The following is a 25,814-nucleotide window of genomic DNA, read 5'->3' as shown; positions in this document are numbered from 1 at the left end:
ATCCGAGCACCACAGCACCAGACTGACTGAATGTTTTCTCCAGAGCTGGTAGCCCATAGCCAGCGCTGCTCTTGTTGCCACTCCTGCCTTTAAGAAGTCCAGGCTCCCGCTCCAAGTGCCAGCGTGCCCTTGGCCTCCTCACGGGGAGCTGAAGGGCTTGCTGTGCCACGGGCTGGGTGCGACCACCCAGTGACAGTCAGTGGAAGACTTCCAAGTCTCAGAAAGGGACCATCGCATTGTTAGTGCCAGGGCTGGACTGTCACTCAGGGCACAGGATACAATAGAGCATTTCAGCTCCTCGATTAAGGGCCTGCAGAACATGCATCTACAGCTTATAAAGCTGGCACCTCAAACCAGTCCCCAAAGTACTGCCTCATTACAGAGCTGAGGAGCAAAAATATATACGCAGACTTAGCAGGAAACTACTCCGCAGCGCTGGCTGACCAGTCCCATCCTCCACTACTCACGGTGCAGGGAGGCCCAGGCAAATCTCCGGGTCAGGAACATGGATATCCCCTAACCCGCTGCTGTGCATGCTCTCCCTGCTCACAGAGCATCGCCCACAGGCTCCCCTTCCCCACCTGTGCCAGCCTCCCAGAGCTTGCCAGGACACATATTCCACAGCCAAGACGGATGAAGACACCCTCACAATGATACCCCTGCATCCAGCTCAACTCACCCAGGCCCTTATAATCTTGGGATGGACGGAGGCAGAGCCTGAACTTGGAAGCAAGCAGTTAAAGCAGTGTGACCCGCCTAGTCTAAGTGTCATTATACCACACAGGGATGTGTGAACTGGCAGAGAACTCTTGTAGGAGCACAGCTACATCTGAAGCAGAGGCGAGTTTCTCCTCAAAACCCAGATCTTTCACCAATACTGACAAATTTGTTCAGAACATACACGTAGATCAGATTTTTGCTGAACCTGAGGAACGTTTACAGTATCGCTCACTAAAAATAATGCAAAAGGCTCAAAACTACTAAATCCTGATGGAAACCAGTCAGTCAGAAGATGCTGTTGGTGTAATTATACTCTGACACACCAGATAGCAACCTTCTTTTGCCGTCTCAGGCCACTGGTACCATCAAACCATGCTATTTGCTCACACAATTAATTCAGCTCCTTCACCACTACGAACTGTTCTGGCCAAGGCTGTTTGGCTGGTAGGACTACTATCACACCTGGATTTACTTCTTTTTAAAATATATTTATACTTTTGCTATCACACCCACGCTGATCTCCAGTCACACACAAGAAACACAGCTTACAGCAGCAGAATCATACTGTGCTACCAACTACCTGTTTCCCTAGCTAGAACTTTTAATGTAGGCAGATTAAAACCAACTCCCGAGACCACGGCATACGTAGGAGTAGGATATTCAGATAAGTTATATCCAGCACTTTTACCTTCCTGGATAATCCACCTGTGATACCTTGTTCTGCAAGGGCCAGAAACACTAGGTAAAAGAACAGGTCCTCACATTTCAAAGCAGGCATCTCAAAAAAAAAAAAAAAAAAAGAAAAATCATCTTTTTAAAGGTCCTTCAACACTGGAGCATCACCGACACAGCAAGAGAGTATAACGAGGTGGCAGTTCCCAGGAAAAGCAAAGCAGAAGGCATGAACTAAGCCTCACCTACCACACAGGGGTCATGCCTCCTCCTCTCGGCTGCAGGCCAGTAGAGACAACATGCACGCTAGGCCACAGAAGTCTAGGTGAGCCTCATCCTCTGCTTGCTGCCCATGTGTCTTCCCTTAAGCATGTAGCTCATCAGCGTGCAACCATTTATCCAGCTTAGCACATTCTGCTGGAGTCCAGGCCACCTACCCTAGGGCAGCAACTCTTCCTGATGATTTCTATTTGTGAGATTACAAGCATCTTTAAACTAGCAAGTTCCTGGCCGCTAGTCCCCTTCATCTGCCGTGTCTTTATCCAGCCATTTCGTGTTACTTCTGGTCAAAGCGTAGCCAAGATAGTATTTAACCAACACCTGAAGCCGGCATTGCCCCCAAGAGAAGCTATCCTGCCACCCTGACTGCTGGCTATAGACACGGTCACTCCCCAGTCAAGCCAGCACCTTGACCCGCATGCCGCACAGTTCTGGGAACAATCACGTCAGACGAGGGAGGAGGTAGGACTGCTGCTTTTGGCAGCACTGCCAAATTAAAGCATCTCCCAAAGCACTTGAGAAAAAACAAGTCGTCTTGAAGGGCCTACAGATGTATTACAGTTTGTTTGTTTGGGTGTTTGGTTGGTGGGTTTTTTTTTTTCCCCGCAAGCACCCTCTCAAAAAAAGGGAAAATATTAAAACCCAGTTCTAATCAGAGACACTTCAGGTTCCCCAAGTGGGCTAAGGTGGCTGACTACAAAAGTCTAGATGCCTGTCACCAAATCAGCTAGTATGACAACCCTCTCTGCAAAATAATAAACACACAATAGACACGAAGTAGCACCAGAAAAGGAACACACCTTCAGTAACCCAGGAGTTTGGACAAACCACGGCCTATGCGGTACCCTCCTCTCCACAGAGGCCAGTGCTGGAATAACCATTTCCACCCTCACTAGAGGATTTCCGTCCCTAGGCCACCTACACGGTGCATGCTGGCTACTACACCCCTTCTATGGCCAGGCACCCTGCAGCAACAAGAGAGCAACAAGAGTTGCTTGCTCCTGAGGGCAAAGCTTAAGGCTGAGTACCACTCAGCCTCACACCAAATGATTTCAGAGTATTAAAGGATAAGGATTTACCTTTGCAGGCAGCACCTTGAAGGTGAGGGTATGCGTGCTGCAGGAGCTCCATCACAGCTTCAGCTATCACAGAGTTGCCACTTGCCCTTCCCCAGGGCTTTACAACCCCCTCCGAACAATGGGAAACCAACCTGTAGGGACACAGCAGCTTCCCTCCTTCCACGGCATCTCTGGGAATATCATCTCAGACTCTCAGAGCAGCTGCTCCCAAACTGCTCACAGTTACAGCCCAACCTGCAGACCATCGCCTTCGTGCAGTCCCCTGAACAGCGGTGTAAACATCAGACAAGCCAGAGCTCCTGACAATGCCCAATTAGGACCTGACTTTTGGAACAGCTCCCTCCGAAAGAAAACAGCAGGAGAAAACATGTGTACGCAGGCACAAGCAAACTCGTGCTTGAAGCTGAATATGGTTTCCTCAGATTTCACGGTGCACACAGATCACGTCCGGGCCAACATAATGGTAACGCACAGTATTTCTGCTGGTTACAAACACATGAGAAAACCTGCTGTGCCAAAAACTACACCGACGCTCCCTTCTTATATCTATCGCAAAGCATCTTACCCAGTCTCAGCCTCCAACCCTCCCCTCTTCCAGGGTTCAGTAGCCAAGCGCCCTTCACAAGGCAAACTGTGACAAAACCAGGACCCACGCAGCCACCTAACCCACCGCCAGCGGAGCTGACACCGCAGGGCAGGCTGCAGCGATCCACCACAATGCTTTTTTGGGTTGTTTAAACCTGTTGCCAGTAAAAGCCTTTTCTTTCCTCAGCTGCGACAGAGCCAAGAACACAGTACGATCATTTAGCGCCAATACTGACCAGTCTTTGGCTGTAACGGATCCTTTCTTCCTCAGGCTCCATCTCCGACTCTTCTGAAGAGAGCGAGAAGGACACTCCAGGGCTGCTGTCTTCCTCCTCTTCCTCCTTTGAAGCCAGAGGGAAATAGTGAAGCAGGGCACGCAGACATGAGGCTCCTACGTCCCTCATTTCTTTGCTCATTTTGAGGCTGATCCCACACCACCATGCAGGGTTAAGCGAACACTGTGGACGAGCCCACCTCAACTTTTACCGCTCCCTTTCTAACTTTAGGCATGACCTAGGGTAAATGACTTTACCAGCTGTTCTGTAACACGACATGAGCTGCAGGTCTCAGATCAGGAAAAGGCTTCTGCTCCGGGCTGCTACCAGCAGCTCAGTTGGCCCACGCTGGGATACATGATGGGCACACTGCTGTCAAATGGTCAACAGCAGTCGGGGAGCAGGCTGGTTCCCCCGCTTACAACAACAGGCATCAGAGAACCAAGTCCTCCAAACAATACGATTGCCGTGCTCTGGCTATCCCGTACGGCAGCACTCGGGAGAAGCGACACTGGTACAGAGTATCTCCCTCGAACGGGGACGGCGTACGGGACCGCTCCACGTGCAGCGGTGCGGCAGGGTCGCAGGTAGGACGCTAACTCCTGTCCTGAGAGGACCTAAGTGCTCAGACCTCCCTCAGACCTCAGACTGTGCCACCTTGTGACACCAGGCACTAACCTAGGCAGACCTCCCAAGGCGCCAGGTGGCACCCAAACTTTTTTAATTATTATTAAAGGAACAGAAAGAAAGCAAAACCTAGGTATATTGCAGCTCTTAATCCTCACGCTTATGCCTACGCCAGAGCTTCGGGGAAAGGATCTGCCACCCCGTGCGGTGTTACGGAACCGTCACCACCGTGCGGAGCCAGCTCGCCCCATCCCGCTCTGCCCCGACCCTCCGAGCAGGGTTTGACAGCAGCACCCCCGGCCCCGCCGCCCGCTCCCCCCGGGCTTCCCCTACACTCGCCAAACTCCGCTCACAAACAGCCGGAGCGCAGCGCACCGAACCCGCAGCCCCCGCCGCCACCCCTGCGGGGCCAGCCCGCCGCCAGCCCCCCGCCCGCCGCGGCCCCCCCCCGCCCCGCAGCCCCCCACCCCCGCCGCCGGGACCGGAGGGAGCAGCCCCGGGTCGGCAGAACAAAGCGGCGGCGGGGGGAGCCACGGGCCGGGCGCTCGGGACGTCAGTGCCCGGGGGAGCTGTCAGCCGGTGCCCCCCGGCTCGCCCGCCCCACCGCCCCCTGCCCACAACTTCCCGGGCCGGCCTCCCGGGGGCCGCCGGCAGGGGAGACCCGCCCGCACCCCCCCCCGCCCCAGCCGGCGCGGCGGCCCCGCCACCCGCGGCCGCGACCCGGCCCCTCTCCGGGGACTCGCGGAAACTTCGGGGGCGGCCGGGGGCGGCGGGCCGGCGGCGGGGCCCCCCCGCGCCCCGCGAGCGGCTCACCAGGTCTCTCCTGCGCCTTTGTCCTCTTCTAGCGCCGAGACGGGGAGAAGCAGAAGAGACGGAGGAGGAACCCCCGGGTCAGGCAGCGATCGCGCCCCGGGCCCGGGCCCGGCCCGCCGACCGCACCGCCCCGCGCCCACCCCCCCCCCGCCCCGGCTCCGCCGCCCGCCCCCCCCCGCCTCGCCCCACCGCCCCCGCCGCGGCGAGCGGGCGCTGACAGCCCCGCCGGCCACCCCCGGGCCGCTGCCCGCTCCCGCGGGCCCCGCTCCCCGGCCCGGCGCCGCGTTCCCCCCCGCCGCCGCCGCACCCCGCCGCGCCCCCCCGCCGCCGGGGGCCGGGCCGCCGCCAGCCTCGCCGCCCGCCGCCGCCCGCCGCGCCGCCGCCCCGCCGCCGCCGCCCCGCCGCCCCCCGGCCGGGACGCGGTTCCCCTCCTCACACAGGAGCCGCCGCCGCCATTTTGAACCCGTCAGAGTCTCACATACACACTGACTCGGCCGCCGCACTGCGCCTGCGCCGCCCGCAACCTCCCCTGACCCCCCCGCCACCTCCCCCGCCGTCCGCCGTGCGCATGCGCCGCCCCCCCGCCCCACTCGCCCGGCCCGCTCCGGCGGCGGGCCACGGCGCGGGAGCGCGCACGCACCTCGGCGGCCCCGCCCCGCGGCAGCGGGAGCGAGCGCGCACGCGCGGCCGGCGGCCGAGACACGCCCCCTCCCCGGCCACGCCCCTTCTGGGCACGCCCCCCCCCCGCCGTCGCGCACGCGCACGGGGGGAGCCGAGGGGACCGCGGGGGGGGGCGTCCGGCGGCGGCAGCGTGGGCGGGTACGGGCGGGCGTGTGAACGTGGGCGTGTGCGCCGCCCGCGCGCACCGGCACCCTCCAGTCACGCGCGCACACCCCCTGTACGCACGCACATACACACCTATAGGCATGCACCCTCCCTCGATAGACGTGCACGTACACACCTATAGACATGCACACAGATACTCCTATAGACGTGCGCATACACACACCCCATAGATATGTACACACACAAACACACCTATAGGCATACACACACACCCCTGTGCCACTCAGCACACACATACACACCTATAGCTTTGCATGTACACACCTATAGCCGTACAGCAGACGCATACACACCTATAGTCTTACAGCACACACACATATACTCCTATTGACATACACGCACCTATAGTCATGCACATACACACTTACCTACCTATAGACATGCAGCACACATAGACACCTATAGCCTTGCACATACACACCTATGGCCATGCAGCACACACACATACATGGCTATAGACACACGCATGTGCCCCAGCCAGGATGCCGGAGGGGCTCCCTCCCCGCAGCTGCCCCCCCGCTGAGGGCCCACAGCTGGCCCTGTCCCCCTGCCACCATGCCGGGGGCTCCAGTCACGCTGTGCCGCTGCGAGCGCTGTTTTAATGGGAGACCCGCACCCACATCACCCCGTGCTGCCCCCCCCTGCACTGGCCTGCCAGTGGGACAGGGCCCCCCCCCCCAGTCAGTTCCCTGCTCGCAGCACCCATCTGGCAGAGGACACTCGGGCGCTGGGCTCCTTGCGGTGACAGTTTCTTGGTGCCCGGGGGGTGCTCTCCTGCTGGCACCCCAACGTGACCACCGCTGCCAGCCCCCCAGGGCCGGTTTGTGGGGGGACGGGAGCGTGGCAGCCACAGCAGTGGAGGTCCAGCGGTGGCAGAGGAGGTCTGGCAGCAGTGGGAAGCCGAGGTGTTGTCCTCCAAGGTGCCAGGGTGGGGGTGGGATGGACAACAGCGGGTCCCAGGGCTGTGCCGGGGGTGGGGGGCTCAGCAGAGCACACAGCCCCTTTTGGATCGCCTCCTGCGCTGGCTCCGGTGGGCGGCACTGAGGGCAGCGCTGCAAGCCTTCACGAAGATGTCCCCAACGTTCTCCTGGTACCGGGCTGAGCACTCCAAGTAGGACACGGCACGAACCTGCCGGGCCATGGCCTCTCCCTGTGGGGAGCCACAGGGTCAGTGACAGCCCCCAGCTCCATGCTGGGGGGCATCCCCAACCCATCAGGGAGTGTCACTCGCCTGCTGGTAGGAGATGGGCTCCAGGTGCCCCTCCTGCAGCTTGCGCATCACCGCCCGGTCCTGCCGCAGGTCGGTCTTGCACCCCACCAGCAGCACCGGGGTGCCCTTGCAGAAGTGGTTCACCTCTGGGTACCACTGCAGGGACATACACACGCATGTCACTCGGGGGACGGGGACACGGGATGGGCAGCAGCCCCGGTTCCATGCCACTTCCCATGGGGATGATGCACAGGGTGGGGGGAGCAGCTCCCCAGGGGCTGCGTTACCTTCGTTAGGATGTTGTCATAGCTGCTGGGGTTGGTGACATCAAAGCAGATGAGGACAACGTTGGCGTCCGAGTAGGACAGCGGACGCAACCTGTCATAGTCTTCCTGCCCTGTCAGGCAGAGCAGCAGACCATTACGCACCAGTTCCTGACTGGGCTGGGAGCCCCCAGCCTGGGACCACGTCTGCCCCTCCAGCTTGGGGGCACCGCGGGGCTCTGGGGACAGCAAGGCAGCACTGCTGAGGGTGACATGCCCAGGGACCAGCGGCTGCCATGCCAGCTGCACGTTCACCCCCGTCTCCCATGGTCAGTCCATGGGGACACCTCTCCAGGGCATGAGCCATGGGTGTGGAACACCCCGAAACCCATGGGCTGGGGAGGGGGACGATGACACCCGACTGCCTGCCCCGTCCCCTCCTGTCCCACCTGCCGTGTCCCAGAGGTGGATCCTCACTGGCTTGCCTGCGACCTGGAGGGAGGCCGTGTACTTCTCGAACACGGTGGGGACGTAGACCTGGCAGGGGACAGGGAGGGCGTGAGGCAAGTCCTGTCTGCTCACGGGCGGTGGGGACAGGAGACCCCTGCGGGGGTGTGTGGGCAGGACGGGGGCACGGGAGGGAAACGGGGGGCAGGAGATGGTGGTGCCCCCCAGGGCAGGTGGGCTGGGGATGCTCCTTGTCACCCACCGTGCCCAGGGCAGCACTGAGCCGCAGGCAGGTGGGGGGACGCGGAGGGACCGAGGGTCCAGGCCAGAGGTGCTGGGGTCCCTGTGGGCTGCCCCCACTCCCCGCACCTCCCGGGTCCCATAGGTGCCCTGGCTGTGTGACAGACCCTGCTCCCCATCCCGTGACCCCCCTGGCAAGGCAGAGGTGCCTGTCTGCTCTCTGAAAGGCGGCTGCCTCGGACCCCCGCCAGCCCCAGGCTGGCCACCCCCTGCCCCAGGCCCCCTGGCCCTACGTCCTGCTGCCACCATGCCTGTCCTGTCCCGCGGCCGCCGCTGCCCTTTGCCCGTGCCACCGCTGCCGGGAGCCTCCCCGGGACTGCGTGGGGAACCCCTCAGGGATGAGGACCCCACCCGTGACCGGGTCCCCTCGGGGCTGAGGTCCTGGGGGACAGGGAGTCCGGTACCTTGGGAAAATCCCCCCTGGCGAAGGACACCAGCAGACACGTCTTCCCACAGCCCCCGTCCCCCACGACGACAGCCTTGACGTCGGCCTCGGGGGGCCCTGGGCTCTGCCCCCCGTGCTCCTGCTGCATGGGGGCGGCTGGCGGGGCCACGGAGCCTGTCTGGCCTCAGCGGGGACACAGGGACCGGGACAGGGTGGTGGGTGGCACCCGCCTGGCCCAGGGAGCGGCTGCCACCCGCCCACGGGGCCCGCCCGCGGTGCCATCAGTGGCTGGGGCCATGCCGGTGGTGGCGGCCAGGGCTGGGGCACCAGGAGCAGGCAGGGTGCCCACCCGCACATGGGCATCCTTGCACACGCATGGCACCTTGCACGCACACAGGCTGCTCCCTGCGTGTGCCCGGGACCCTCCTGCAGGCGGGTCCTGCCACACAGGGGGCACACGCGTGTGCCACGTTCACTCTCACGTCTGCCCACTGCCTGTTGCACACACGTGCACACATATGACTCCACCCCACATGTGCAGCTCCTTTGCACATGCACATACCTGCTCACGTACCTGGCTCCTCCTTGCACACCTCTGTGCAGGCTTTCTTGCACGCATGCACACAGGCGCACATGCACGCTTGCACAGCTCCCCTTCACGCGCCCACCGCTCCCTCCCACACACACCTGCGCACTCCCGTGCTCGTGTGTGCAAACACACGCGTGTGCCCCCCAACCGCTGAACGCCTGCTGAAGGTGGAGACCCTCCCTGACACCCTGGTCCCCCCCCAGCACCTGGGTTTTATTGCTCTGAGCATCGGCGGGAGGCAAAGTCCAGGGTGGATGGAGGCACAGGGCGGGGGTGACTCACAGCTCTGCACCTCCCCGCCAGTGCCACCCCTTCGGTCACAGCAGGTGACGTGCGGTGCCCAGCCCTGCCCAGCCATGCCACGGTGAGCCAAGCCCTGACGGGAAGCCCTGATCCTGGCGCCTGGCCTGGCAGGACCTGGCTGGCGCAGGCAGCCCCTGGCCCATAGTCCCTTCCTGGTGACCCCAGCATGCTGGTGGCGATGGGCTGCAGCACCCACTTTGCTCAGGGACATGCTGAACCAGTGCCATTCCCGGGGTTCCAGGAGGTGCTGTGCGTGGACCCCACGCTGACCACTCTGTTTTGCCCACAGTGATCCTTGCCCACCTCCCCTGGGCTGAGGACCCCCGCAGCCCCACTCTGGGAGCTCAGAGGATGCTCCGACACGAGGGATTCGGGACACGGGGTGTATCTCGGGGGTGGCTGGGCTCAGAGAGCCCCATGTGTGTGTGTCCCCTCCTGCCAGCTCCTCCCGCCCTGCTGCGGGTGCACCAGGTGAGCCAGGCAAGGATGTCAGCAGTCCTAGTGGCTAATTGGCTGGCTTAAAGAGCCAAAGCAGCAGCTTTCTGCCCTTGCTGGAGAGGCAGAGGGCATCTGGCGCCAGGGGGGTGCTTTGCCCACTGTCAGGCTGTGTTCCCCCACCAGCATAGGGGGTGCGGGTGGGGGAGCAGTGGCTAGAGGGGACATGGGGAATGGCTGGTGCCGCTCATGGGGAGGAAGGGAAGACCATATCCCCCACATCCCAGCTTGGAGGTCCCCAAGACCCCCTGTGCTCTGGTCGGTACCCTCCTCTGACACCCCAAGGCCTTGGTAGGGGTGAGTGGGTGCTTCTGGTATAGGGGTGCAGGGAGGGACAGGGGGGATGATGTGTGCCATTCCCTGCCATTCCCCCCAACCCTATGGCTGGTTCATCTCCTGCTCTCCTGCCACCAGTGCCCTCAGCTCCCTCAGTGGGTACCAGGCTGTCTGGGAGGTCACTGCAGTCCCCAGACTGCCTGGGATAAGTCTGAATTGATGGCTTGGACACCGAATTCCCACTCAGGCTTGATGCACGACAGCGATGGAGGAGACACAGCAGCGATTCCCATGCCAGGGGGCCGGAAGGCAAAAGCACACAGTAATGAGCAATCTCAGAAGGATGCCAGCATCAAGGCAGGGTCAAGGAAAGAGACTGGAGCACAATAAAATGTTTAGGAAGGTGGTAATTACCAGTCTAATGAGATATCAAGTTGAATCCTAAAAGCATCAAGATTTTTGCACAGCAAGATGTAGCTGCTGCAGTATTCATCCTCTGGGGTATTCTCTCAGACAAAACATTTCCTTTCCCGCAAGATCAACAGAAATTTGACAGAGGAGGCTCGGTGATGCAGCCTGTGTCTGAAACTGCCCAGCGCGCTCTTACCACCTGATCCATGATCTTGCAGAAACGCCCCAAAGAGCATCTTGCTTTGGAGGAGAGACGGGCAGCTCAGGTCTTCTAAGGACGCAGAGACCCCAGTTCTCCTCTGAGAAGATCGTGGTACAGAGAGCCGGAGCAGGGGAGCGTGCCCTGCTTGGACGTGTGGGCAGGTTGGCCCCAGACTGCTGCCAGGAAAGGTAGGGGGTCGTGGCCGGAGCCCGGCACGGGGAGCTGCTCGCGTCTCCCTGGAGCTGCCCACAGCCCCTCTCGCTGCTCCCACACACATCCTCCCTCCGGGTGCCTGGAGCCCCTCCAGCCTCTCCTCCACACTCCCCCCCAGCTCATCAGTGGTGAGGCAGCCGCCTCCCCAGCCCTCCCGTCACCCCCTTGTCCCCAGCCCTGCTGTGCCACATCACCAGAACCCCTCTCCCCGAGATATCCTTCAGGGTCCTGCTAACTCCCCATCTGCTCTAACCACAGCTGGGGACCACATCCCACCTCCCATCATGGAGGTGAACCGGACATCCCCACCTCCCACATCGCCAGTGCCGGACACCAATGGAGATGACCAGTGCACGATAGATGTCACCGACGTGGCTGTAGACATTGTCACGCTGCTCATCTGCCTCTGTGGGCTGGTGGGGAATGGGGCTGTCCTCTGGCTCCTCGGCTTCCGCATCCGCAGGAACCCCATCACTGTCTACATCCTCAACCTGGCTGTCGCTGACTTCACCTTCCTCCTCTTCATGGTCACCTCAGGCCTCCTCTACATAATGGAGAACATCTCCTGCTCCACTGCTGTCCCCCTGGTGTACCTGAGGTCGCTTTTCCTGCTCTCACTGTTCTCCTACAACATGGGCCTGTACCTCCTGACGGCCATCAGCATCGAGAGGTGCGTGTCCATCCTCTGCCCACTCTGGTACCGCTGCCGCCGCCCCCAGCGCTTGTCAGCCGTGGTGTGTGCCCTGCTCTGGGCCCTCTCCATCGCTGTCATTGCTGCAGTGACTTCCCTGTGCCTGTTGCACGAGCATGAGCACTGCCGGATGGCTCTCATCTCCATGTACGCCCTCAACTTTCTCATCTTTGCCCCACCCATGGTCATTTCCAATGTGATCCTGTTCATTAAGGTCCTGTGTGGCTCCCAGCAGCGCCAACCCAGGAGGCTCTACATTGTTATCTTCCTCACTGTCCTCTTCTTTCTCATGTTTGGGGTTCCCCTCAGCATCTGGAATTTCCTGCAGCAGTTTAACTACACTGTTGCATCCACTCATGTTGTTTTCCTGCTCGCCTGCATCAACAGCAGCATCAACCCCTTCATCTACTTCTTGGTGGGGAGCTGCCGGAGGCACTGCTCCTTGGTGCCCCTCCAGGTTGCCTTCCGGAGGGTCTTTGAAGACACGGGGGTCACTGTGATCTCCAGCTAAGAGGCTACTGTGGTCACGCTGGCTGTGCTGCCCACCCTGGCTTCACCCTCAGCTGCCCACCCTCACTCCTGGCCAGGCCTGTAGATCACCTTCCTGCAGCTGTGTGTTGGGATGCATCCCATCCCTTATCCCATCACCATTCCATCCTGATCTCATCTTGTCCCCCTCCCCACCTCCACTCCTTCCCTGTCCCATCCCCATCCCATCCAACCCCTTCCCCATCCCATCCCAACCCATCCCATCCCATCCCATTCCATTCCATTCCCACCCCTATCGCATCTCCATCCCATCCCCACTCCATTTTCATCCCACCTCCACCTCCACCCATTCCCATTCCCAGCTCCCTCCCCATTCCTGTTCCACCTCCATCCCATCTCCATCCCACCCCTGTCCCATCTCCATCCCATCCCCGTCCTACCCACGCCCCATCTTCTTCCCATCTCCATCCCCGTCCCATCCCATCCAACCCCCATCCCCTTCTCCATCCCCATCCCATCCCGTTCCCATCCTTGTACCATCCCCATCCCATCCCTGTCCCATCTCCATCTCCATCCCCACCTCACCCTCATCCCATCCCCATCCCCCACCCCGCAGCCCGTCCCGTTCCGGGGGCCGCCGCCGGCCTCTCCCGGCTCGGCGCTGGGCTCTGCTGCCCCCCAGCGAGGGAAGCGGGCGCCAGCCCCGACGCCCCCCCCGCCCCACGCGGCTCTGGGGGGCTCGGGGCGCGGGCGGACGGAGTCCGGCAGGCCCCCCCGCCCCCCTCCAGCCCCCGGCCGAGCCCCTCTCCCCTCGCCCCAATAAACGCCGCTGGCTCCATCCGCCGCCTCCCGTTCCTCTCCCGCCGCTCGCGGTGCCGGGGGGGCGGGGGAAACCGCAGGGGTGCCGCTCTGCGGGGGGCAGGGGGGTGTCCCCGAGAAGCAGCCCCCCCAGAGCCTCACGGGGTGTGAACAGCTCCGCAGGGAGGCACCGGAGCCTCAGGCGTGGGGCTGGGGGGGGGGCTGGGGGGGGGGGTGGGCGGCGGGATGTGGGGGCTGCGTGGGGGCTGGGGGACGTGGGGGAGCTGCACTGAGGGTGTGGGACATGGGGGGCTGTATGGGGGGTGCAGGACTTTGGGGGCCTCCGGGATTTGGGATGGGCTGCATTGGGGGGGGTGGAGGGGGCCTGCACTGAGAGTGTGGGATGTGAGGGAGCTGCATGGGCGCTGTGGGACGTGGGGGGCTGGTGGGAAGGTGTGAGACATGGTGGGGCTGGCTGTGGGGTGCAGGAGGTGGCCGGGGGGTGCAGGAGGAGCAGCAGCCCCAGCATGACAGCGGGGCTGTGCAGGAGGAGGCTGCAGCTCGCCATGTCCCCGGGCAGCCTGAATGGGGGCCACAACCCATCCTGCCCCCACCATGGCACTGAGGGAAACTGAGGCACGGCACGGTGGCATTTGGTCCGGAGCCATCCAGTCCACGCATCGCTGCTGGCTCCGGCACTGTCCCACATGCCCCCAGCCCTCCCTGCCGCTGTGGCCCGCTGGGACCTCGGCAAAGCCCCAGGGGGGTGAGTGGTGGCCTGCAGAGCCTGTGGTGACCCACAGAGGTGGCAGCCTGCTCCTGTGAGGTGGTGGCAGGGCTGGGGGTCACGGCCTCCTCCTCCCCTTGCTGCTGCACCGTCCTCGCCTGCTGAAGGAGAAATGCTCCAGCCTGCCGATGCCAGGGGAGAGAAGAATTTCAGAAGGAAGAGTCCTTTACGCGTACACCTGGCTCACAACATTCAAAAAAATATATTTGGGGAGATCATTGCTGTGATGCTAATAACACAGCCTGGGGACAGGGCTGAACCCCTGGGACCATCCTGCCCTCACCGGTGTGCCAGCATAGTCCCAGCCACGAGCAGATGGCATCGGTTTTGCCGTGGTGAGCATGAGCCATGTGTGCATCTCCCCCCACCCCACCCCACCCGCCCCCAGCCCGCACCCCTGGGACACAGTCGAAGCCAGTAAGTGCTGGCACAGGGACCGAAGGCACCGCACGGTGCACGATGCTCTTTATTGGTATCAGGCAGCTGTGAGCTCCGGGAGTAGGGTACCGGCGGGAGGGGAGGGTTGTGGGGGCAGTTCCCCCCCTGCCGGCAGTGCTGAAGCTGCTGGGATGTGGGATGGGGAGAGGGGTTTAGGATGCTGAACAGCTTTTACCCCTACGCTGCACATGAGTCAGAGTTTCCCAAAGGCAACGCTCATCCCAAAAAGCAGGGGATTTTCAGGAACATGGTCCTCTGGGACACATTCCCCTTGGGGGAACAGTGGCCTGGGACCTGGGGTGGGCTGGTAGGGAGGAGGAAAGCCGTGCTCCGACACGCCGAGCATCTCTCCACACCTCGACTTTGGTGGTCTCTGCTCTGCTCTTCTGTGGGGGGCAGAATGACACCACGAGAAGGTGACATCGGGGAAAATACTGCAGACATTTATTATTGTGGTTACTTAAGGAAAATCTCAGGCACTGTCCTGGGGCACTTAAGTAGAGTGGTGGAGAGGCTTCAGCAGGCTGGGGCCAGAGTGTCCATCGTAGTATCATTGCTGCAGGCAGTGTGGTCTTCTGGCTCCTCGAAGACACTCCGGAAGGCAACCTGGAGGGGCACCAAGGAGCAGTGCCTCCGGCAGCTCCCCACCAAGAAGTAGATGAAGGGGTTGATGCTGCTGTTGATGCAGGCGAGCAGGAAAACAACCTGGGAGGGTGCAACAGTGTAGCTGAACTGCTGCAGGAAATTCCAGATGCTGAGGGGAAGAGCAAAGAGGAGGAAGAAGAGGACGGTGAGGAAGATAACGATGTAGAGCCTCCTGGGCTGGCGCTGCTGGGAGCCACACAGGACCTTAATGAAGAATATTGTGCTGGAAATGACCATGAGTGGGGCAAAGATGAGGAAGTTGAGGGCGTACATGGAGATGAGAGCCATCCGGCAGTGCTCATGCTCGTGCAACAGGCACAGGGAAGTCACTGCAGCAATGACAGCGATGGAGAGGGCCCAGAGCAGGGCACACACCACGGCTGACAAGTGCTGGGGGTGGCGGATGCTGGAGCAGAGGATGGACACGCACCTCTCGATGCTGATGGCCGTCAGGAGGTAGAGGCCCATGTTGTAGGAGAACAGTGAGAGCAGGAAAAGCGACCTCAGGTACACCAGGGGAACAGCAGTGGAGCAGGAGATGTTCTCCATTATGTAGAGGAGGCCCGAGGTGACCATGAAGAGGAGGAAGGTGAAGTCAGCGACAGCCAGGTTGAGGATGTAGACAGTGATGGGGTTCCTGCGGATGCGGAAGCCGAGGAGCCAGAGGACAGCCCCGTTCCCCACCAGCCCGCAGAGGCAGATGAGCAGCGTGACAATGTCTACAGCCACGTCGGTGACATCTATCGTGCACTGGTCATCTCCATTGCTGGTCGGCGTGGGTGGTGTGGGAGGTGAGGACATGTTCACCTCCATGGATGGATGCTGGGCAGGAGGTGGGATGTGGTCCCCAGCTGCGGTCAGAACAGACAGGGAGTTAGTGGCTTGGGGAAGTTGGGGCTGAGCTGTGTGGCCCCTTGCCAGCTCCCTTGCTGGGAAGGCATCAGTGGAGGGCAAGCGGGATGTGCTGGGGAGGAGAGTGGTGGACACTGTGGGGTGGGAGAGGGAAATGAGATGGGAGGGAGAGGGAGGTTCACCAGGAGGTGCAGAAGGCAAGCGCAGGGCAGTGGGGAGAGGACCTGGGGACACCGCTGCCGGTCACTAGGAGAAGTTGGGAGGGAGGTAGCTGCTGGGAGTGGATGCTGGAGAAAAGGGAGGTGGGATGAAGGAAGTGAAGGAAAACATTGCACTTAACTGTTAGCTTAGATGAAGCAGCAGGCAAGGGCTGTCTTTCCAGCTGGGCTCAGGCAGATCAGCGTTGGTGTCTTGGCATCTCATGCTTCCTTCGGAGCCATATCCTGGCGTGGATCCTCCCAGGAGAGTTGCTAGAAGAAGAAAGTCCCCTGGGTCACCAGGAGGTCCTCGCTCTTGTCCCACCGGCTCCTCTCCGTGTCCTGTCCCTGGTGTGCCCCCCGGCAGCGTGCACAGCTCCCCACCCCCACCCCCCCCACCCTCCCCCTGCTGCAGCGGGGTTGCAAGGGAGTCGGGAATGGCTTTGTATCTGTGGCTATGTCAGAGCTCCGCTTCCTTGTTTTTATTCATCTTGCCCTGTTTTGCCACAAAGGAAGTGGCTTTTGCCAGAAAGCAGAAAGCCCTTCAAGCAGAATTTTGTGAACGGCTCCTCGTTTACTCCTTATTAGGAACACTCCTCCCTGGACAGATGCTCCCTGACTGCCTTCCCTCTCCTGGCAGGTTTTTCCCGCTCTTCATTTCTCCCCTGCCTCTCGCAGTGCTCCCCAGACCTCAGCATCCCCAGGGGTCATTGCCCCTCCAGCAGGAGAGCACGATGCTGGTGCTGCTGGTAATGCCAGTGGTGGTGGTGATGCTGGCTGTGCTGGCAGCACTGGCAGCACTGGCAGCACTGGTGATACTGGCAGTGCTGGCTGTGCTGGCAGTGGTGGTGATGCTGGCAGTGCTGGCGGGGTGGCTGGGTGCTTCTCAGAAGAAACTCCCCTTCTGGGAAGAGCAGGAGGATCATCGCCGAAACCTGCCCTGGGCCCAGGGGAGTACACCTTCAAACTGGAACCAAGAACTCGCATTTCTTGTCAGTCTAACGTAGGCCTTGACAGCCCAGTTGAAGCACAACAAACATGTTTTCAGCCAGCTTACAATGCTACTAGCACCTATAGCCCAGACTAATTATTGCTAATACCCCTTAGTAATGCAGTGAAAGCTATTAGAGACCAGGTTTTGGGGTGCTGTGCCCCCCTACCAGTGGGCTGCTAGACTGAGCTGCAGCCATCCCAGCTCTTCACCAGGGGCACATCCTCCTCCTCCTCAGTCTGGGGGCATTTGTGGTTGTTTTTACATGATCCCACCCCTTTGGTAGCCTACACACTCTGGGATGTGGCTCCTGAGCTTGGCCTGGGTGTTATTAAACCCTCCTGTGGCTCACAGCTCCTGCTCAGGTCTGAGCAGAACGTCTTGGAGGCAATTGCTCCCCCACGCCTGGTCTGGCCATGGGATCCCCTGGGTAGGTGCATGGGGACACCGAGCTCCTTGCAGCCACTGCACAGCCTGCAAAGGGCTTAATGTTGTAGCCGATACGCTCTGACCAATTAACAACCTTGCTGTGATGATTAAAATGACAACGGCGGGCTGTAAAGTGAGGGTCATGGTTGCCTCAGCTATGGAAGAACTTCTCTGGAGGGATCCACTGCCCTGAGGAGTGTCTTCCCTCTCCCATGCCATGGTGCCCTTGCAGCTGGGAGGTACTTTTGGCTTCTTTTCCAGCTGACTACCTGGTTCTTTGCCGCAGTAGCCTTCAGCTGCTCTAAAACATACTGCGGATGCTTAAAATTGCCTCACAAAGAGACTGGATTTATCCCATTCACATTTCTAGTTTCAGCACTTCCAGCAAGGGCAGGGTTTCATATTAAAGTCACTTCATACCAAAGGCCCTTCCTTCAGCTGGCTGTGTTATGGAAGCAGACCCTTTCACCCGTGTTCTGTGTGAGAAGCTGGACCAAGCTGCATAGGCAGAGCCCATTGCTGAGCCGTGAGCCCTGGGAATGCCGTTGGGAGCTGTGGGATTCTCCCCGCTCCCTTCTGCACCCCCTGGCTAAATTCAGCAGCTGCTTCCCAGCTTCAAGGCAGGCAAAACCAGCAGGGTCTCCACAGCCACCCCTGTTAGCCTTTGACAGAGCTTTGCCCGTCTGCAGAGTCAGACGTTAGCCGGTTTGCAGAGTCAGAAGGGAAAGAGCATCTTTACTGCGGCATTCCTGGGCTTTGGGTGGGATGGAGTGGGACAGCCTGGGAGCCTGGGAGCAGGCACATACATGTGTGCCTCTGCAGTGCCCAGGGGATTTCTGAATGAAACCTCCCACTCATTCCTCAGGTATCCCAGGCATCCAGAAGGGAACCGCTCCAGCTGTCTTCCCAACTGCTTGTCTGCACATACAGCCCATTCCTTAGTTCTCCCAAAGAGATTGTTGTGTGCTGACTTCAAGGCTCTTTTGGGTTTTTTTGTCTTTGTTTGCTTTGGTTTTAAGGCTAAATATAGCATTCTGAGTCACTGTGAGTTGCACTGGAGTGCTTCACAACACCGACCTGCAGGAGCGGGGAGGAAGCCCTCTATTCCCTGGCCACTAATTACCTGGGCCGGCTGGCTGCAAACGAGCTGACCTCAACCCCACTTCCAGCTCAGCCATGCTTCCATCCATCTCCCTCCAGCCACTCAGCTGGGAAATACAGATAAATACATTGCAACTGGCCAGAGACTGGGAATTCCCTGCCACACATGGGGAGGGCAGCTGAAAGCATCACTGTCTTTCAAAATTGGTACATGGAGTTCATAAAGAACTGGCCTTTTTTTTCCCAGGTTTTGTCAAGCAGATGGAGACATCATTCCGGGGGTGATAGGAATCTGTTTTCTGCCTTTTGGTTTTTGCTGAGTCTCTTAGTTTACCTGATAAAGTGCATATGAAGAAGACATCTGGTTAACCTGAATCTTCAGTGTGTTGGGATTCTCTGTAGAGGTTTTTTTTTACAATAAAGGATTTTGCTAAATTAACTTCAAAAAGTGAAAGCCAGGTCACAGGCAGAGGAGCCCTGCATGGCAGCGCTGCTGTGTATCACCCCTTACCTCTTCTTGATGTCTTTTTTTTTTTTTTTTTTTTTTACGGGGGTGGGAGGGGGGGGCTTGTTTTTCTTTCGTTATTGGGGAAAAGAAACAGATTTTAATCTCCTCCACAGAAAGGGCACTATCAGCCCCACTCTGGCGGTGGGAAGGGTGATTCATCTGAGGATGGGACAGCTTTGGCAAGAGGTCACTGGGCTCTGCACCATCCTCATGGCCACTTAGTGTCAGAAAGGGGAATTCTCCTTGTCATCAACTTCTTGTCATGAAGATGTGAAGAAGTGCAGAAAGGTACATACTGCAGCTAGCCTTTTGCAGAGTTTACAAAAGACAGCAAAATTAAATCTGAATATCATAACCTGTGACTGTCTTTAACATGGTCTTACACCTCAGGGAACAATCCTTTACACAAAAGAACAAAGCCTCTAATTTTGTGCAATTCAAGCCACTTAATTGCCAGCATTACAACCTCTGAGCTTGAGGGAATGGCTCTTTTCTCTCCTGCTTAGTGGATTCGGATTTTTCTTTTTTCCTGTGCAAACAGTTAAGGATCTGTGCCGTTTCTTTCCAATCAAGACTGTGTCATACTACAAAGTATTATTAGTAAAAAAATCTCAGGGGAGGCGTCACACAGGAGCCTCCTTATCGCTCTCATATCAGTAGGCACCTTCTCTCCTACAAGTGCAGACATGGATGCTTGCAGGGGTTGAGATGGCTCATTAACACTGGTAAATTTTGCAGCTCATGTAGAGTTTTTCTCCAGATGTCTATTTTTGTTCTAAGAAAACAGACCTTAAGCACACAGCATCACCCCTCGGTCATGCAGAAAAGTTTTCAGCCTTTTGCTAAAATTGATTTGTGCTACATCTCTGCAAATGGACTTCAGGAGCACACACCACGGTTTGCTCAGCCCCTGGGTGCCGACACAGCTCACATCTCCCCAGCTGCTTCCACAGATTGCTGCCCAGTGCCGTGGGCTCCTCAGGGCAGAGGGTTCACATGGTCACCTCTGCAAGGTTTGTACCCTGGGGAAAGCCAAAATAAAGCAGATCCATGCTTGGACAAGTTTCAGTGAGAAAAAACACCTGGGAAGTGAGAGCCATAGGCATGCTGCCATGCCATTCACAGGTAGGGATGCTGCGATGGGTCTCACCCAGAGCTGGGCACAGATCCGGTGCCTGGGGGCTCAGCCTGCCTGGGAGGAGGAGGATGGATGGTGAAGCACACCTTGTAGCTGCAGAAGTCGGGAGGTACCGCTCTGCAGACCTGTGCCGTTTTGCACTGGCTGGAGATAGATTAAGAAAGTTCTGGGGCATGCTTTCCCTCTGGCCCACAGAAATCTGACTGAGCAGAAGCTTTGGGAGCAAGAGGGAGACGGAGCTGCAGTGCAACTGCATTGCATTTAGCACAGCCTGTTACCGGGGCAGGGCATTTTTAGCTAATCCTAACATCGCTTTGGCATGAAAAAGCTACTACCTTTGGGTTGATTCTTGCAGGGGATGAAGGAGAAGCCTGGCAGCAGCATTAGTTCTGAGCTGGCAGGATGTATTGCCCATGGTCCTGCAGTGCGTGACTATTCCCAGCCAGCCTAATACATTTCCTCAGCGAGCAGGGGCTTCCCAGAGGATGCTGCACTGGGACACCCTGTCTGCTCCTCCACAGCCAAAGCAGCTGCTGGGAGTGTGCCGACAGGGAATTTGCAGCAAGCCGTCCCAAAGGACTTGTGGTCAGAAGGACATCTGGGGCAAAGGAGCTGGAGAGCTGGAGGTGGCAGCAGTAATTATTGCCGGCTTTGGCAGTGCCCTTATTCACTGGGACACTTGGAAGCTCAGCACTATGATACTTGAATTTTTCCTAGGCTATTTAAACAATCCAGGATGAAAGGCTTGCCTTTTGTTATCGATCATATGTTTTTGTTACTACCCTGTTAGAATTGCTTAGAATTTTCTTCTAATTTCTTATAATTGTATGGGTTCTCTTTGCTTGCTGGGTAGGTTGTAAGAAGATGTTTCTGCCGGGAAGTTCTCCACCCGAGCCGTCCCCAGCAGCGCAGTGTGAGCTGCAGGCAGAGGAATGCCGATTAATTAACTTCAGTTCACACATATGTTTCTGTGGTTTGGCATTACGTCCAGCTGGCCCTGCATATGGCAGAGATGGTAAAAGACCGTTTCCAGCTCTGCTTTCTGCTTTGTGGTTTGTTTGTTGTTTTGTTGTTTTTTTGTTTGTTTTTTTTTTTTTTCCTGGGATCATAGTGATCTAGAAGGGGATACAAAGCAAATCAGGGAACCTTCCAAGGAGAAGTCGATCAAGTCTTTTCCATGGTGGTGCTAGGAAGGAAAAGGTGCCACGCAGAAGATGCTGTGAGGCAATAGCTCGTGCTGTCTGGTGAAACCCAGCCCTACAGAAATGCACCGGTTCCCTGTGATGTCCCAAGTGTCTGTGAGAAGAGCTCACTCACGGGTCTGCTGCTGCAGGTATTGCTGAGAACTGCGTGATTTCGGAGCGGGAAGAACTACAGGATTCATGGCCAACTCACAGACTGTGAATTTGTTTCTTAATATTGCCCTCTTCTCCCTATTTTTACCATAGAGAGAAGAAACTTAAACACTTAAAATGGTGTCAAAACCTCCACTTAGGGACATTGACAAGGAACTTGTTACCCTTGTCCCCAGCACGGCTGCTGCCATATCAGTGGGAGTTATTCACAGCCAGCCTGAGGAGGAATCAGAGATTTTGATGCCTAAGTGGCTGCCACAAGGTGAAATCAAGAAACGGGCTCTCAGTCCCATAATCATCACTGTCACTGCACTGGTTGTCCTTGGGTGCACCAGGACCCCTGGGTCAGGGGCTGCCACCAGGAACCCTGCATTCCCCAGCCTCTGGCACGCGTCTTCTTCCCCAGGCAGCAGCTGTCAGCATTATTTATCATGTTAATAATAAGAACAACTATTATTTGTTATTATTTATTTATAGCTAAATGTATCTATTATTTGTATTTATTATTTGCTATTTATGTTATTTATATTTTTGTTTTATTTATAATTTTATAGTATTTACAATATTTGTTATTTATGAATAGTTATTTATTGTCTATAATTTATTTACTATTTATTCACTAATTTACTATTTAGTGTTTATTATCTACCATTCACAGTTTATTATTTACCATCTGCATTTTATGATTTACTAGCTACTATTAGTAGTAGTTATTATTCACTATTATTTACTTAACACAGTAGCATAATTTACATTAACAAATATTTAACAATATTTACAGACAGTTGGGAAACATAGCTAAATTAGCTGCTGGCTGCACTTCTCCACCGGCTAGGGAAGAGCTGTCGGGAGGAATCATCCCCACAGCAGCCTCCACCTTACGCTTGGCTCCGCTCTCACCATCCTGCTTATGAGCTTTATTACTCCCTCCTTTAAGCTCATTTTCTGTTGAAACCATCCTTTAAATATAAAAAGAAGTGTGATGCAGTGCCAGGAGCCCACCACCCCTGGGGAAGGTGAAGTTGCTCTCAAAACCAGCTGGGGGCTGGAGCAGTTGGGGATGCTCGGGAGATGCTGAAGGGCTGGGGCTGCTGATGGCATCAAAGCTCTCCTTCGGTCCAGTTTAATTATCATTTAAATAAACATTATTTATTAAGGAATGTGGAGGAGCCCAGGTTTCATACCAAATCAGGACTGGTAACTAACGTCAGGAGTATTTCACCTTCCGCTTGACCAAAGCCATAGGGCGAGCAGAGTACCCCACCAGCACGCTGCACCCCCCCACCACGCTGCCTGCAGCCAGGCAGGAGTCGGGATGGAGGTGCAGGCAGGACTACAGCCTGGGGCTGGATGGGATGCTCTCCCAGCCATCTGCATTTGTTTCCCCTTGCTATGGGTGTCTCCAATGATTTCTCCTGATCTATTCCTTTAGAGTTGCTGTACAGCAGGCAGATCTCCCTGGCCCCAGAGAAGACACTTGGAGCAGGGCAAAGGGATGGGGCTGCTGCCATGAGGAGGCTCCTGCCCTGAAAAGACCACTTGTGCAAAACAGACCCCTTCGAGGACTCGCGCCGTGTCCCTGCAACCTCAGCAGACTGAGACATGAGGATGTGGCACAGAGCAGCCACCCCCCCAGCAGTGTCAGAGGAGGGCAGGTCCAGTCATCTGTGTTGTCCCTGCGATGTGATGGCTGGGTGCGTCACACCATCCCTCTTCCCTCTTGCCCTCTACATGGCATGGGGTGATAGAAGCATCCAGCTCAGCTCTTGAAAGCAGGGAGGCGAGTGTCAGTGGGTGCTGTGTTGAGCAGTATTTCCCTGGGGTTGATGGGGAGCTGGTGGTTTCTGTGTGACATCAGAGGGTGACATTCACACAGATGGGAACTGTGACACATCTCAGAAAAGTTTCCACCAGGCACAGAAGAGAAGAAGCGAATGAGGAGGAAGACGATAATTTTGTGCTCAACACAACAGTGGGTATGCAAAGGGGAAGTGTTAGAAGTGACTATTGGATCAGTCTGTGATGCCTGCCCCATGAGAGTGACTCTTTGGCAAGCTGCTTCCGCTGCTCTCAGAAGTGACAACCAAGCCCTGGCACATCTGCGTGCCTGCAGCCACACGCCCCTGCGCAGAAGCCCAGGGCTGTGCTCCCGGGGCCCTATTTGGCCTTCAGCTGAGGAAGGGACCGGGTGCCAGGGCCCACACACAGAGCACTGGAGGAACCTCATCATGGAGTTACCTTGTTCCTGGTGGCCAGATCTCATCTGGGATTGTTTTGGAACGGCAGCTTTGTAAAATTTCATGTGCAAGTCTGGCAGAGAGGACTGGAGTTTGCAGCTCTGTGATACCAAGGCTGTGCAAGGACTCTGCCCTCACCGGACCCCCCTGTGCCTGGTGAGAAGGATCTGGGTCTTGCTTCCATTCCTGTTGCTGGGGCACACTGCTCTGCTCTTCCTTGGTCTTTCCATTCTTCACACTCAGCTTCTCAGTCCTTTTCAGTCCTTGAAGGGCAAATGGCTCTGCATGCCTTTTTTGATCCTTCCATTCCTCTCCCAGCTCTCTGTCTGTCTCCTGTTACCCTGGGCCCAAGCTCTTCCCTCCTATCTCTACTCCTGATCTCCTCTCCTGTCCTGTCCTGTCCTGTCCTGTCCTGTCCTGTCCTGTCCTGTCCTCTCCTCTCCTCTCCTCTCCTCTCCTCTCCTCTCCTCTCCTCTCCCCTCTTCTTTTTTTCTCTGCTCAGTTCTTATGTTCTCCGGGTTGCAGATGTTGTAGCCCCTGGAGGAGGGGGGAAGGCTGACTGACCGGAGGACATTCACAGTACTGGGGACCTGAGAGTCACTAATTTTACCTTCATCTCTCACCTTTCCCAGGGCGAGCACAAGAGAGAAAGGAGGAAGATGGACCGACATCCCAACAACACGATCCATGGCTGGCGTGCAGTGTCCCCGCTGCCTACGGAGAGCATGGTCTCTGGGGATGGACACAATGAGACCAGGTGCTTTACAGAACACATCCCTGAAATCGTCACCGGTAGCATCACGCTGCTCATCTGCCTGTGCGGGCTGGTGGGGAACGGGGCCATCCTCTGGCTCCTCAGCTTCCGCATCAGGAGAAATCCCTTCACTGCCTACCTCCTGAACCTTGCCGTGGCTGACAGCTGCTTTCTCCTCTGCACATTGGCTTTCCTTGTGATATATCACATGCCCATGCTCAGCTGCTTTCAGCCAGAGCTTTTGCGGGTGCTGCCTCTATTTCACTCCATGGTTCTGCTCACGTACAGCACCAGCCTCTATCTCCTCACAGCCATCAGTGTGGAGAGGTGTGCGGGTGCTCTCTGGCCCTTCTGGTGCCGATGCCACCGGCCAAGGCTGCTCTCAGCCGCCATGTGCAGCCTTCTGTGGGCCCTTGCCTGTGTGCTCGCTGGGCTGGTGTACTTTGTGTGTGACCTGGGTCACTCTGGACACTGCTGGATGGTTCTTGGAACCTTGTGCTTTCTCAATTTCTGCTTTTTCACCCCCATTATGGTTCTTTCCAATGTGATCCTCTGTATCAAGCTTAGGCGCAGCTCTTGGCAACAAGACCCAGTGAAGTTGTACACTGTCATCTTCCTCGCGGTCTTCTTCTTCCTCCTCTTTGGCATCCCGCTCAGTGTCCAGATCTTCCTCAACTTCTTTGTCTACATTAATTTGGTCTTTGAGATCTGCCTGTTGCTGGCTTCTGTCAACAGCAGTATCAATCCGGTTATTTATGTCCTGGTTGGGAGCTATGGAAGGTTCAGGTTCAGAGGATCTGTCAAAGTGGCTCTTCAGAGGGTCTTTGAAGACAGGTCAGATTCCCAAGAGGTGGGTGAGACCCCTGTGATGGGAACTGTTGCCTAAACCCCTATGGCTGCAGACTGGCACTCAGAGAGGAACAGCTCTGCCTCTGCACCCCGGGCCAGCACCCATGGGAGCAGGGTCCTTGCCCAGCTGGGTGAGCACGACTGGCAGTGGGTAGTCACGCATCCCCCAGGACATGGGCACGCTCGATGAGATTTCCAGGGGCAGGGCTGATTTCCACCTCAAACTTATTTATAATTTATTTTAATAAAATTGTTTTTCATGTAATTTACTGGTGATTGCTGTTTCTCCCCTTGCTGGGTCCATGGGGTGCCCTTGCTTGTTCTTAACATGATAGTTGTGACAGTCCCCTCATGCTGCCCACTAGTTTATAATGCTGAAACGATGTGGTCCAGAAAGTCCTGCCTCATCTGCTTTGCTGTTCTCCATGGCTAACACAGCCACAGTCCTGGGCCTCAGTCTGTACCTTGTCTGCTTCCTAGCAAGGAAAATCCCAATTCTTCCTGCTGCTACCCTCTTCTGGGACCTTGGTGCCTGACACTAAAGCACTGACCACTCATCGTCTTG

The 25,814-nt window shown here is 57.3% G+C and overlaps 5 protein-coding genes across 9 annotated transcripts in view; 2 read left to right on the top strand and 3 right to left on the bottom strand.

Moving 5' to 3' along the window:
• Positions 1-5,571, bottom strand: part of KDM2A (lysine demethylase 2A) — a 51,749-nt gene extending 46,178 nt beyond the window's left edge. The window contains exons 1-3 of one of the 3 annotated variants that reach the window (XM_040607980.1): positions 5,487-5,571; positions 5,051-5,078; positions 3,572-3,676 (exon numbers count right to left, since the gene is read on the bottom strand). In XM_040607980.1, coding sequence (XP_040463914.1) covers positions 3,572-3,676; positions 5,051-5,078; positions 5,487-5,506 — 153 coding nt within the window. In that variant the 5' untranslated portion in view covers positions 5,507-5,571. Of the gene's footprint in view, positions 1-3,571; positions 3,853-5,050; positions 5,079-5,486 lie in introns of those variants that run through there. The other 2 variants (XM_040607981.1, XM_040607979.1) reach the window with 2 other exon arrangements.
• An 808-nt stretch (positions 5,572-6,379) lies between these two features.
• On the bottom strand, positions 6,380-9,161 carry RHOD (ras homolog family member D). 3 transcript variants are annotated; one of them, XM_040607995.1, is made up of 5 exons: positions 8,521-9,161; positions 7,819-7,906; positions 7,394-7,503; positions 7,124-7,262; positions 6,380-7,042 (listed from the first exon to the last, which is right to left on the bottom strand). In XM_040607995.1, exons 1-5 carry the CDS (start codon positions 8,647-8,649, stop codon positions 6,879-6,881), a joined length of 630 nt encoding a protein of 209 aa, XP_040463929.1. In that variant the 5' UTR covers positions 8,650-9,161; the 3' UTR covers positions 6,380-6,878. The 3 variants fall into 3 exon arrangements, with proteins under 3 accessions (XP_040463929.1, XP_040463928.1, XP_040463930.1); XM_040607994.1 differs by having other exon boundaries at positions 6,380-7,046; positions 7,128-7,262; XM_040607996.1 differs by having other exon boundaries at positions 7,394-7,498; positions 7,874-7,906.
• Positions 9,162-9,179: 18 nt separating this feature from the next.
• On the top strand, positions 9,180-12,389 carry LOC121094457 (mas-related G-protein coupled receptor member H-like). The gene is made up of 2 exons (XM_040607992.1): positions 9,180-10,965; positions 11,249-12,389. Exon 2 carries the CDS (start codon positions 11,275-11,277, stop codon positions 12,190-12,192), a length of 918 nt encoding a protein of 305 aa, XP_040463926.1. The 5' UTR covers positions 9,180-10,965; positions 11,249-11,274; the 3' UTR covers positions 12,193-12,389.
• Positions 12,390-14,189: 1,800 nt separating this feature from the next.
• On the bottom strand, positions 14,190-16,241 carry LOC121094456 (mas-related G-protein coupled receptor member H-like). The gene is made up of 2 exons (XM_040607991.1): positions 16,031-16,241; positions 14,190-15,689 (listed from the first exon to the last, which is right to left on the bottom strand). Exon 2 carries the CDS (start codon positions 15,649-15,651, stop codon positions 14,710-14,712), a length of 942 nt encoding a protein of 313 aa, XP_040463925.1. The 5' UTR covers positions 15,652-15,689; positions 16,031-16,241; the 3' UTR covers positions 14,190-14,709.
• A 6,926-nt stretch (positions 16,242-23,167) lies between these two features.
• LOC121094452 (proto-oncogene Mas-like) lies at positions 23,168-25,513 on the top strand. The gene is made up of 2 exons (XM_040607986.1): positions 23,168-23,802; positions 24,279-25,513. Exons 1-2 carry the CDS (start codon positions 23,710-23,712, stop codon positions 25,284-25,286), a joined length of 1,101 nt encoding a protein of 366 aa, XP_040463920.1. The 5' UTR covers positions 23,168-23,709; the 3' UTR covers positions 25,287-25,513.
• The last annotated feature ends 301 nt before the right edge of the window (positions 25,514-25,814 follow it).

The sequence above is a fragment of the Falco naumanni genome, chromosome 10, assembly GCF_017639655.2.
Source record: "Falco naumanni isolate bFalNau1 chromosome 10, bFalNau1.pat, whole genome shotgun sequence".
Taxonomy (NCBI): Eukaryota; Metazoa; Chordata; class Aves; order Falconiformes; family Falconidae; genus Falco; species Falco naumanni.
This window is presented reverse-complemented; position numbering and strand designations above follow the sequence as displayed.